The sequence below is a fragment of the Equus quagga genome, chromosome 5, assembly GCF_021613505.1.
Source record: "Equus quagga isolate Etosha38 chromosome 5, UCLA_HA_Equagga_1.0, whole genome shotgun sequence".
Taxonomy (NCBI): domain Eukaryota; kingdom Metazoa; phylum Chordata; class Mammalia; order Perissodactyla; family Equidae; genus Equus; species Equus quagga.
In genome coordinates, this window is record NC_060271.1 from 13,091,515 (window position 1) to 13,105,034 (window position 13,520).

General features: G+C 40.3%; 1 protein-coding gene across 2 annotated transcripts in view; it reads left to right on the plus strand.

The window, feature by feature from the left end:
* TESK2 (testis associated actin remodelling kinase 2) overlaps positions 1 to 13,520 on the plus strand; it is a 129,585-nt gene that overhangs the window by 93,809 nt on the left and 22,256 nt on the right. For both annotated transcript variants that reach the window (XM_046661604.1, XM_046661606.1), the window contains exon 4: positions 449 to 497. In XM_046661604.1, coding sequence (XP_046517560.1) covers positions 449 to 497 — 49 coding nt within the window. The remainder of the gene's footprint in view (positions 1 to 448; positions 498 to 13,520) is intronic.

A 13,520-nucleotide genomic window follows, 5' to 3' on the forward strand; every position in this document is an offset into this window, starting at 1 on the left:
GGGCCGCTGAGAAGCGGAAAGTGCGAACTTAACCGCTGCACCACCAGGCTGGCCCCCTACTCACTTTCTACATTAGTAAACTGAGTCCCAAATAGGGTTAATGACTTTTTTTTTTCTGGTAAGCATGTAGTCAGATAATGGCAGAGCTAAAACCAGCATCAAGCTTCCTTACTTCCAGTTGGGTACTTTTCCCATTATACTGTGCTATTTTTAAGGCTTACTCTCCTCACTCTTCCACCATTGCTTTTTTACCACTCGATCTTGTCACAACCAGATGTTTCATGGTAAACTTAGACATTTACCAGCCTGGTGTCAAAGTTTGAGAGTCTCCTGGGTTGTACAGGATTGGATTGTTTCTAATGCCTGGGTAACTAAACTAATTTCTCTATATGGCAGTTATGTTCATGACCTTTTCATTTGTTTAACAAAATTTTGTTTTGTTTTGTAGGTTCATGGGTGTGTGTGTACATCAAGGACAATTGCATGCACTTACAGAGGTAAGACTTCAGTAAGTGTGTTGAAGTGACTACTTTGCTTTAGTTTCAGTATTTATGGTTCCATAGTAATTGTTACTTGCATATATAAGCAAAATGTATATGCGTTTATGTTTATGCAAAAATGACAGTGTTAACAATGCTTTCTTTTGTTGCCTGGGTACAACGGCCATATCTCTTAATACTCTTGGATTCCCTCATAATACTTGCTGAGTACTCTGAGAATAGGAGTGTTCAAATATTATGTTGATTCTTGCTGCCCAGTTGACTACCTTGTAAGCTAAGGGATGGCATCACTTGGCTACAGACTCTATCATGGCAGTAAATTCCCAGACTACGCAGAAACGTTTGGTGTCCTGATCTAGAATTCCACTGTCGCTGCTCTAATTTCCTGATTGGTCTTATTACTCCTTGGAATCAGTTTACATCTCTATTCTCATTTCATTTTCAGCCTCTTCTAGGCAGATAAATATGTAATAGTCATTACTCAGCTTCTGAGGACGAGAGAATCTTCTCTCGGATAAAAGCTTCCCAAACTCAGATACTGAGTTACCAACTTCAGAATTTGCTTTAGTGCTTCTTAGAAACACAGATTCCTGGAATTTTCTAGGTTTAGTAGGTCTGCATAGGGCACATATGTATTCTTAAATGCTCCCCAGATTATTCTAATGAACCTCTAGATTTGAGAATCTAAGTTTTAGAATGTTTTCACATTCCTCCTTGAAAAGTAAGTACCAAAAGACAAAGTGAAGAAACTTAGGAAGGAAAATTGTTTAAGAGAATTGGCCAGGGGTATTGGTTTCCTGCTGGCTTAGTGCCTGGTATTAGTCCTTAATATCTTATGAAGGCACGTCCCATGTGCCCCACTCTCTGTCTCTTTTCTCAATTACTGAGGGTACCAGAGTGTTGGATGTTTTTAGCTATGGCTTGCCTCTTTTTTTTTTTGAAAGGTTGGCACCTGAGCTGACATCTGTTGCCAGTCTTTTCTTTTTTCTTCTTCACCCCAAAGCCCCCCAGCACATAGTGGTATATTCTAGTTGTGCTCTGTGGGATGCTGCCTCAGCATGGCCTGATGAGCGGTGTCATGTCCGTGCCCAGGATCCAAACTGGCGAAATCCTGGGCCACCAAAGCAGAGTGCGTGATCTTAACCACTTGGCCATGGGGCCAGCCCCTGGCTTGCCTCTTATATGGAAGGCCAAAGAAGGTGGAATGGTGAGGTGGTTAAGAGCATGGCTTCTCAAGTCTTGATTGCCTTGGTTTGAATCTCTCTGTGCCTCAATGTTTTCATCTGTAAAATGGGAATAATAATAATAATAGTACCTGCCCCAGGGAGACTAGATAGAGAAGAGGACTAGTGGCTGAGCCCTAGAGTATTTTAATTTTAGAAGTCTCAGAAGGGCAGATTTAGAAGGAGTGAGGTAGGAAGAAAACCAGGAGAGCATGTTGGCCTGGAATGGAAAGAAGGAGTTTCAAGGAGGAAGGAGTAATTAATTGTGGCAAATGCTGCTGCTAAGATGATCACCTCACAGGAATGTTGTGAGGATGAAATGTAAAATGCTTATTTAGCAGTGTCTGGCATATAGTCGTTGCTGCATACATTTTAACTATTACAGCTTTTATTATTAACAGTGATTAGTCCCTCCTGAACTCCTTGAATTGTCAATGTTTTTCATTTGGTACTTAGATCTATACTGCTGTTAGTATCATTAAATTTAAAAAGACCCCTTTTATTGAAGTATAGCAGAAAAAGTACACATCCAAAAAGTGTACAGCTCACTTGATTTTTGCAATTGAACACACTCATAACCAACATCCCAGATCAAGAAACATTTTCTGTGTATTTCTTATCTCAGAAGTGAGTCTGTAAATTCTTCAGAGACCAAATTCTCTCCTTTTCTCAAGTCATCTATATCTGCCAGAGCTCTGACACTAATAGTTGTAAAAATGTTTGTGCACTCCATGTTTATATCATTGTTCTCTGAAATGTGAGTTTATTGGAATGGCTTGTGTGTTGGTTTTGCTGACAAAGAAGAACCTGCTTTAAAATCTGTGATCATGTTGCAAATTTAGAAATGGAGTGTAGTGGAAATGGCAGAAATGAATGATCATAATGCAACGTTCTTTTGACCATGTTCCACTTAAATAATGTTTTCTGTTGCTTGTTAGCTTGTTTATAGCAATATACAACATATAGTGTGTGCTTTGTGAAAGAGAATTTTCAGTACCATTAATGAGATATTGACATAGCTTATGATATTAATAATTTATATTATGATGTTCATAGGCTGATGGTCATGAAGCCCAAATATCCAGATGTTCTTGGTTGTTTTCAGAAGGGAATCAGCAAAGGCCATCATGACATAGCTCTCTGGGGATTCCTACATTTAATTACCTTATAGTCTGACTTGGCAGCACATCTATTGGTTTCACTGAGGATCATAAAAATAAATTACTAATAACATCTAGCACAGGACTTGGAACTGGGATGGCATTTAGTAAATATTTCTTGATTGATGGAATGCCTGCCCTCTACAGTAATGTGAGCATCATTCTTTCTCTTAAAATAGTTTGTCAATAATTACAGTAGACAAGCATAGCTCTTGTTAATGTCTGTAAAGTATTGCTATTATTAGGAAGAATATTTCTCATATACAGTAGTGATCTGGACTTTTCTTGGCTTGAACTATTTCCACAAGTCTTCCTTATAATTGTAGACATTAATTTAACTTGGAATAGTCAGACGCTTAGATGTGTTTTTTTTAAAACTGCCTGTAGTAAGATTAGACTTCTGAGTTTTTAAGCAAATGACTTGTTAAAGAGAAAGCAGTTTTATAAAAGGGTAGACAGAACCTTTTAAGTTTAATGAGTTGAGTTAAGAATCCATATTGTATTGAGTAGGAATAGTCCTACAGTATGTCTTTGACCCAGAAGACCTAACCTTGTCTTTCATTTAGTCATGAGTATCAAGGAAGTGGAAATCTTTGGTTTTTAAAGACAGAAAATATAACCCTATGTGTCAGTTAACTATTGCTATATAGTATCCAACCACAAAACCTCAAAAGCATGCATAAACATTTATTTCTCATATGTCTGCAGCATTCAGCTGAGCTGAGCTGGGCCCAGTGGGCAGTTCTGCTGGCCTCTCTTGGGCTCACTCATGTATCTGCAGGTCAGCTGATGGTCTGCTCTAGGTTGGGCCTTGCTGCGGCAGCCTTGCTACAGCTGTTTCTCATCCTCCTTCTGGAACCAGTGGGCTAGCTTGGATATGTCCTTTTAAAAATGATACCAAAATAACAAGAGTATGCTAGTCCATTTGCACAAGCACTTTTCATGATTCCACTTATGTTCAAGTTTGCTTGGCCAGTATCCCATTGGACAAAGCAAGTGACATACCTGAGTCCACATTGGGAGCATACTACAAAGTTACACGTCAAAGGGCATGGATTCAGTAAGGGGTAGAGAATTGGAACCATTGTTGTAGTCTCCCATGCTCTGTAAATATTCCAATCAGCAGATCAGAATTATTTGTCTTGAGCTGGCCCGGTGGTGCAGTGGTTAAGTGTGCATGTTCTGCTTCGGTGGCCCAGGGTTTGCTGGTTTGGATCCCGGGTGTGAACATGGTACTGCTTGGTAAGCCATGCTGTGGCAGACGTCCCACATATAAAGTAGAGGAAGATGGGCACGGATGTTAACTCAGGGCCAGTCTTCCTCAGCAAAAAGAGGAGGATTGGCAGCAGATGTTAGCTCAGGGCTTATCTTCCTCAAAAAAAAAAAAAAAAAAACAAAAGAAGAACTATTTGTCTTTTCTACCCTGCTTACTTTACTGAGGGTAAAGATTTTTCTCTCATTTTAAAAATCATAACTACCAGTTATTATTATTATTTTTTTTTTTTTTGAGGAAGATTAGCCCTGAGCTAACATCTGTTGCCAATCCTCCTCTTTTTGCCGAGGAAGACTGACCCTGAGCTAACATCCGTGCCCATCTTCCTCTACTTTATACGTGGGATGCCTACCACAGCATGGCTTTTGCCAAGCGGTGCCATGTCTGCACCCGGGATCTGCACCAGCGAACCCTGGGCCGCCGAGAAGCAGAACATGCGAACTTAACCGCTGCACCACCGGGCCAGCCCCAGCATAGGTTCTTGTATGTGTAGTATTTGTGGAGTTCAATTCTGACTAACTTTTTATATATTTTGGGTTATTTGAAAAGAGATTTCCTAGTTATTGAGTATTTTAGAATGTGTTTGAGTACAAGTAACAGAAAATAGTTAAATGGCCTTAAACAACAAAAGGGCTCATATAACTGGAATTCCACCAGTTTATTAGCTTAAGGGTTGGTTTAATCAGCAGCTAAATAGATGTTATCCAGAGATCCCATATCTTTCCATCTCTTTTTTTGTTTTTTTAAAGATTTTACTTTTTCCTTTTTCTCCCCAAAGCCCCCTGGTACATAGTTGTATATTCTTCGTTGTGGGTCCTTCTAGTTGTGGCATGTGGGACGCTGCCTCAGCGTGGTTTGACGAGCAGTGCCATGTCCGCACCCAGGATTTGAACCAATGAAACACTGAGCCGCCTGCAGCGGAGCTCATGAACTTAACCACTCGGCCACAGGGCCAGCCCCATCCATCTCTTTATCTTTACATTGTCAGCTTCATCCTAAGGTTTGCTATCATTTATAATCAAAAAGTAGTTGCCACCAACTTACATACTATATGTTTTCTCTTCCATATCCAAGATGGAGGTGGGGGGAGTCAAAGAAAGAGAGGAGAGAGATGCTGCTGGACAGATTATGCATCATCTCATAACGCTTTTCTTTTTAAGCTTGTTAAGAAAGGCACGAAGAGGGAAATATCCTCATAATCAAATAGTTTGGGGAACCTCTCAGCTCCTAGAAGATTGGGAATTGGGGGAATGAGTAAGGTATAAGGTTGTGGGGCAGAGGTTCAAGTGACTCTCTGGTCAAAGGAGTCAGCAAAAGAGTTGCTTGCCAGGTAGGATATCTTGGGGTCTCTCTTGCCTTTTCTGCAATGGAGAAACTATTCTTTTTTTCCACTCTGGCAATGAGAACCACTCAGTTATGAACACAGCAGTTGCTTGGCCTGGTGAGGTGACTCAGTCTCTTGACAGCAAAGTCACCTCAGTCAGGCAGATACTTGGTACTGAAAGAAATGCTCTTCGCTCACGAGGGCATGGGTCAGCCCTGCAGGCAGCTGAAGATAATTTTTTACTCAGATAGCCCTCCTCCTCTGCTCACTCACCTTTTCCATTCCCACTCCACACCTTCTTTCTTTGTTGGAAGATAGTTACTTCGGAAATTCCTTGTTTATGTGGGTTGAAATGTGTTGTTTCTGAGTTGGTTTCTGTCAGACTTATAAGAAGCCTTATATAGTCAGAGAGCTTACAGTGAAAGGAAACTGTGGGTTCAGTGACCAAACTCATGCATTATTTATAAAAATGAGCAGCCAGACCCTGATTCCAGTTTCTTGATGTGCTGTTATATTGCCATTAGTTTTGCCTGCTTTTTTTCTTGTTTTTGTGTGGCCCAGTACAGAGCATTTTCACCTTATTTACCTTGAGCCAGATGTGAAATTGTCTGGTGCCTGGCATGGGTTAACTTTGGCAGCATGGCAATACCTATCTTTCAAGCATAGAGTAGCTTTAGGGAGATTAATACTTCATGGTAGTTAAGAGGACACGCCAAAGATACCAACGATTGCTTCTCTAATTCAGGGTTTCCTAAAGGAATGATGAGGGTAGGGGAAATGACAAAAATGTGTATTAGCATCTGCAAGGGAAGAAAGAGATTCACTTTATTTGTACCACTTTGAGTGAATCTACTGTAGGCTACTTATCAGGATAACAAAGAAGCCTGTTCCCCTGTTTGTTGGTGCATAACAAACTACTCTGAAACTTAATGACTTAAAGCACCTGTGTTACTTTGCTTGTGATTTTGTAGGTCAGGAATTTGGAAGGGCTTTGCTGGGTCTCTGATCCACCTGTGTCAGCTGGGGTAGCTGAGCTGGAGGACCCACTTCCAAGATGGCTGCTTCATTCACATGCCTTGTGCCATGGTGCTCCTGGGCTCCTCTTTTTCACTACATGGTGTCTCACTCTCTAGGTCATCTCTGTATGGCTTGAGCTTGGTGATCTTAGGATAGTTAGACTTTTTACCTGGTGACTGGTGAGAAGTACAAGCCGTCCGAGTGGAAGCTGCAAGACTTCTTACAACCTAGCTTTGGAAGTTCCAGAATGTCACTTAAGCTGCATACTGTTGGTCAGTTCTGGTTCAAGGGGAGAGGAATTATTAGTTTCTGTATCTCAATGACCATTTTTATTCCACTGTAGTGTCTTTCATGAACTCAGTATTTAGTGACTGGGAAGTGAGAAATTTCTTACTATGCCCTTACTTAGAAACTATTTTTCACCTTTTTTTTTTTTTTTTGAGGAAGATTAGTCCTGAGCTAACATCTGCTGCCAATTCTCCTCTTTTTGCTGAGGAAGACTGGCCCTGAGTTAACATCCGTGCCCATCTGCCTCTACTTTATATGTGGGACACCTGCCACAACATGGCTTGACAAGCGGTGTGCAAGTCCGCATCTGTGATCCAAACCAGCGAATCATGGGCCGCCAAAGCAGAATGTGCTAACTTAACTGCTGCGCCGCCAGGCTGGCCCTAGAAACCATTTTTTAACATCCAGGTGTTACTCCAAGCTGTTAACTCTCAGATCTCCATATAGTAATAGTTGTTATTCATTATAATTCATATTCCTTTTTTCTGTCATTTCCTATTTTCCATTCAATTATTTTGCTAGTATTTCAAATACAACTTAGATCAGTTAGTTGTCACCATTTTCAGTCTTATCATTTTCTATTGTTAGAATCCTCGTTCCTCCAAATAAAAAATATGGAGTTAGTTTTGACTTTTTCTCATCTCTTAAATTTAATCAGTTCCCATTCCTATCCTATTTTCTTGGTGATCTCTTTCTGATTCTTCTTTCCCTGCCATGATCTTCTTCCATGGCTGGCTTCCTACAAATACTTTGTGGCTGGTTTTCCCGTCTCTAGTCTTTCTTTGCTTCAATTTGATAAACTACTACTCCAATAATCCTCATTAGGCATACTTTGATAATGTGAGGCTTCTGTTTAAAAACTTCTGTTTAGCATTCGAGACTCTCTCTACTCTGATTTCAGAATAGAATCTCTCCCTTTAGTTACGTGGGTCTTTTTGCTGTCTTCTACACATGCTGGCCTTAGATGTGCCTTCCAGGACCTGGAATGCCCTTCTCTTCTCCCTCCCACTTTCCAACTCATGTCAAATCCCAGGTTCTCTAATGGAGTGTAGTCTTTTAAATAGGTCCCATAAAAATGCCCTGTGTGGCTGGGCCCATAATATATGTTTAGGTTGTGTTCATAGTTGATTGTTTAGTGTAGAACCAGCTCTAAGAATGCTGAATTAGCTCCAGTGGAAAGAGCCAGAAGTAAAAAATAATTTGAAATGGGGCTGGCCCGGTGGCTTAGTGGTTAAGTTCATGTGCTCCGCTTTGGCAGCCCAAGGTTTGCAGATTCAGATCCTGGACACGGACATAGCACCACTTGACAAGCCATGCTGTGGTGGTATCCCATGTAAAATAGAGGAAAATTGGCACAGATGTTAGCTCAGCACCAATTTTCCTCAAGCAAAAAGAGGAAGAGTGGCAACAGATGTTAGCTCAGGGCCAGTCTTCCTCACACACATTAAAAAAAACAAAGTGTGAAATGTTATATCTCAAGTTCTTTCACAATTAGAATTTTATTTATTTCATTTATGCTTATAAAAATAGCTAAAAGTGCTCCTATAAATACATGTTGGTATCCTCTTTACTTTTGAAAAAGGTAGCTTTTATTTAATTCTTTGGTTTGGTCATTTAGTAATAAAAAATCTCTAAATGTGGTACGTGTTTTCTGCCCTTATTTTTAGTAACTCTCTATGACATTTGAGAAACAAGAATTTGAGTTTGGCAGTCTAACCCACAAATAATAGAAGAGTTCATTTAGTTTACTTTATTCTTAAAGCAGTTTTCCCCTGACTTGCTCACTTGCTTCTGGCTCATTTATTCATTCCAAAATATTTATTGGGCTCCTGCTATGTGTCCAGCACTATTCCAGGTACTGGGGATATAATAATGAACAAATGATAATTTCTGCCCTCATGAAATTTACATTGTAATCAGCAGGGGGTGGGCAGAGGAGTTAGACTAAACAAGAAAACAAGTTGTAATATGTATGCTGTCAAGTGCTATGGGGTTTACAATTTCAAATATGTGGACAGGAAAGGTCTCACAAAAGAGGCAAAAATTAAGGAGGTAAGGGAACCAGCTGTGTGAATATCTGCAGAAAGAGTATTCTAGGCAGTGGGAACACCAACTGCAAAGAAATGGAAGCAGAAATGTGCCTGGTGTGGTTGAAGAACTCCAAGGAGGGTGATGTGGCTGCAGCAGAGAGAGTAAAAAGAACAGTTGTACATGGGGTCAGAGAGGAAACACGGGCCAGATCCCATAGAAACTTAGAGATCATTGTAAGAACTTCAGCTTTTACTCAGGACGAATTGTGAAGTCTTTGGGGGTTTTTGAGTAGAGGTATGACATCATGTGACATATTTTAACAGGATCACTCTGGCTACTATGTGGTGAATAGACTGCAAAGGAGGCAAGAGTGAAAGCAGGAAGACTAGTTAAGATGCTGTTGCAGAAGTCTGTGCAATAAATAAAGACTGCAAAAAAGATGAGAGATGATGATAACTTGGAGCAGAGTGGTAGCAGTGGAGCTGGTGTATCTGCATCTATTTTGAAAGTAGAGAAAACAGGCTTTCCTGATGCATTGGGTATGGGATGTGAGAAGATGAAAGAAATCAAAGATAACTCTGAGATATTTTGGCCTGAACACTTGAAGGATAGAGTTGCTGTTATTGGAGATGGAGAAGACTATAGGAGGTACAAGATGGGAGATGATCAAGAGTTCTGCTTTGAACAGGTTGAGTTTGAGACATTTATTGGACATCCAAGTGGAGATAACTTTATGGAACATCAGAATTCCAAGGAGTACTCTGAGTGATACCTTCCTTGTTCAGAACCTGTTTATCAGCCTTTTCTGATCAGGAAACATTTCATTGATTTGGAAGGAGGCATTTTTCAACTGTTGTATTACTTCCTGAGTAATAATAATGAAAAATCATTAGTTAAGTCTTTATTTTTTACTAAATGCTTTCTATGTGCCAGGGCCTGCTAAGCTTTTTTATCGTCTCTCTCTCTCTACATATTGTTTAATTATCACACAATCCCATGAAATAGGTAGTATTTTCCCCATTTTACAGATGAGAAATCTGAGGCTCAGAAAGAAATTAATTTACCTAAGGTCTCTGAACTAAGTAGTGGAGCTGGAATTTGAATCAAGTTCTGGCTGACTATAAACTTGCGTTTACTAAACTTTAAACATCTTGGGCTTGGCTGTTTTGTTCACTTCTGAATCTTCAGTAACTGGCTCATAAAAGCATGCAATAAATATTAGTTGGGTGAATGGATAAATGGATGAATGAATGAATACTGCTTCCCAACATTTGAGCTTCTAGCAATTAAACTGTTAGCCACAAAAACATCTGGCTCTTTCCAGGTCCTTTTGGCCATCCACTTGATGAATCTTTTCATAGTGTTGGTAGTGATAGGACAGCAGAAGGATTTAGAAAATGCTTTAGGGGATTTCTAGCTAATCTTTCTCCTAATCCTCTCCATGATTTTGAAACTAGTGTAGCAATTGGATTCATAGAGCTCTTTTTGAGTTTAAGCTAAAACTGATTCTAATAGAAGTTTTGACTAGTGTGTTTCCTTTGTTGTTTTTGTTAAATGGCAGTAATGGGATTTTTTTCTTTTTCTTTTTTAAGATTGGCACCTGAGCTAATATCTGTTGCCAATCTTTTTTTTCTCCTTCTCCCCAAAGCCCCCCAGTACGTAGTTGTATATTCTAGTTGTAGGTGCTTCTGGTTGAGCTATGTGGGACGCCGCCTCAGCATGGCCTGGTGAGCAGTGCTAGGTCCATGCCCAGGATCCGAACCTGTGAAACCCTGGGCCTCAGAAGCAGAGTGTGCGAACTTAACCACTCGGCCACAGGGCTGGCCCCTAGTATGTTTTCTTAACTTCCTAAGTGGTTTCATTCACAGGAATTAGATCTGTGTTGGCTCTTGAGAGCTGTTCCTACTTTGGATTCTGTAGCAAGTAGGACAATGAGAGGAGGGTGGTCTCTCAATATGCCTCTCACATATTCTTACTACTCAAGGACATTTCAGCATTCGTACACCTGATCCATAATCACTGTCTGCACTTTCTGTGTTTGCTTGCTCTTTATGTGGGTCTTTTCTTGTTATCACAGTCACCATTGTTTGCTTAGATAGAAAATTCTTAAATCAGTGATTTCCAAAGACAATCATAAGCATTTCTTTCCTTAACATGCTCGTTTTAGCACATTTCACCTTCCTATAGTAATTGCTTGTGTCTAACAAATAGAAAGCAGGTCATTGAAGAGGTAGGGGTTGGGTGGAGGAAGTAGTCAGGCTCCTTCAGACACTGTTTTTCCATCAAGCTAAGGAAACTAAAGACCAAGTTCTTAGATATTGGGAGACTGGAGAGTTAGCTAGAGGGTGCCACAGTTAAGGAGGACAGTTGTGTTTAGTGTGATTCTTTTTTTTTTTTTGAGGAAGATTAGCCCTGAGCTAACATCGGCTGCCAATCCTCCTCTTTTTGCTGAGGAAGACTGGCCCTGAGCTAACATCCGTGCCCATCTGCCTCTACTTTCTATGTGGGACACCTACCACAGCATGGCTTGCCAAGCAGTACCGTGTCCACACCCAGGATCCAAACCAGCGAACCCCGGCTACCAAAGCAGAACGTGCGCACTTAACTGCTATGCCACCGGGCTGGCCCCTAGTGTGATTCTTATTCTCTTCACTAACTTGTTTCTCTTGATAAAGCTACCATGAATTACTTTGGCCATCTGGCAAGGATGCTATAGAAGGAAACTGTATGATATGGGGCTTAGATTGGATTGCCTTTCAGGTCTATTCCATCATATTATATTGTTATTCCATATCCTTGAGCATTGTTTTCCCCGTGAACATGTACCTTTGAAAAAATTTATCTATCTATGGCAAGTGAAATAAACAAGGACAATCTAATGTATATATTTTTTGGTACCGACTAACTTATGCTGTACATAGGGTCGCAGAAATACTTTTCTGAGAGTACCTAAAAGGTAAGGAGATATTCATGAAGATCAGATAGAAGAAGATTAAAATTTTGAGAGATAGATAGAGGCTAGACCTTGCAGGCCATGGTAAGGATTTTGAATTTTATTTTAAATACAGCAGGAAGCCATTGAAGGATTTTAGACAGAAGAGTAATATGATACAATTTGTATTTTAAAAATAGCACTTCAGCTGCTCTGCGAAGAATAGATTGTAGAGGGACAAAAGTATAGGCAAGGAGACAAGTAAGGAGAAACTTACATTAGACATTATATGAGACATGTGGGTAGCTTGAACTGGGGTGGTATCTGTGAAGATGTTTAAAGATCTGTTTTAGAAATGGAAGCACAAGGTCTTGGTAGTGACTTTGATAAGGAGGAGAGTAAGGAATCAAATGATGCCCAGTTTCTAGGTATAGGTGTAGGTGGTGGTCCCATTTACTGAGATGTGGAAAACTTGGAGAGTGCAGCTGGACTACCTGGCCTCCCTCAGCTGTGTGTGTCTTACCTGAGAAATATTTTTTTGAACATAATACTGTAATTGGCATAGTGTCTTCACTATAGAAGACCAGACTCAATCTTTGTCTGAGCCTTTTAAGGACAGCACACTGTTGTATCTTAAGGCTCTTCCTTGGACAAGACCTCCCTTGTCTAAGCTCTGAAGACTGAAGTAGCTGATGAAAACTGACTCATGGGGAGTGGAGAAGTGATCCTTATATGTAGATAGATGATTAGGGACACTTTACGGAATTCATTCATTAGTTCATTCAACAAGTATTTGTTGGGGCCTACTCTCCCAGACACTGATCTAGGCACAGCATTGAACTTTGCTCAATGAACTCTTGAAGTGAAGTTTGGACTTTCTGAATTTATTTGGAAAGTATTTCAGAATTCAGTGCTATGGTCATTCTATGCTTCTAGTCATGTAGGGGAAATTTTTACAATTTAGAACCCGCAAAACCCTTCGGAATGACATCATATCCAGATCTGCTGCTTTGCTTGAATTGAGAGTTGGTCTGAGACCACCCTTAGCTGCTTCCTAGAGAGTCCCAGTGGCTGACAGAGGAAAGATAATTTTGAACAAGTTGGTAAAATAAATCTAGACTGACTTCACTCAAGATTAACCATCTGATTTTTCTTATTTACTCTCTCATTAAAGAGGGCGCATCCTTCTGACGCTTGAGATTGTCTGAAACCAAGGAAAAGAAAAGGCTCTCCCTTTTTCCTTGAGGACGTAGATATTTATGTGTACACTAGACCTCAAAGTTGTTTTCTCTGCAGTAGAACCAGAACTGGCTGGATCTTCTTTCCCTCCCCCTTCTTTTGATAACTCCAAGTAGTCTATGAATTTCTGTGAACTTAAGGGTATTTAGTTACCTGTCTGACCCTTAGCTTTCAGGGGAGATTTCTGCCTGCACTTGAAGTGACTATTGGGCTGGGAAGCTGTCTTCCACATAGCAAATTGGAAACCTTTCCTCTCTTTTGACCTGCCTCCCTACCATTTGCCACTAGAAGATACCATTTGAGCTTGTAGTTTACCTCCTTGAACTTCTGCTTGAGTTCTTCCTTATACAGACGCCAAGTAGGCAAAGGAAGTAGAAGAAATAATTGGTTCATTTGAGGACAGAGTCTCCTTTGATATAAATCACCTTAATTAGAAACTTAACCTATTTTGGTTTCTAGTTTCATTTTGTCCACTGTCAGGCCCCTCCTCCTCAGATCTTTTGGGCAGAGAAGGTGCTTTGTCTTCCTTAATG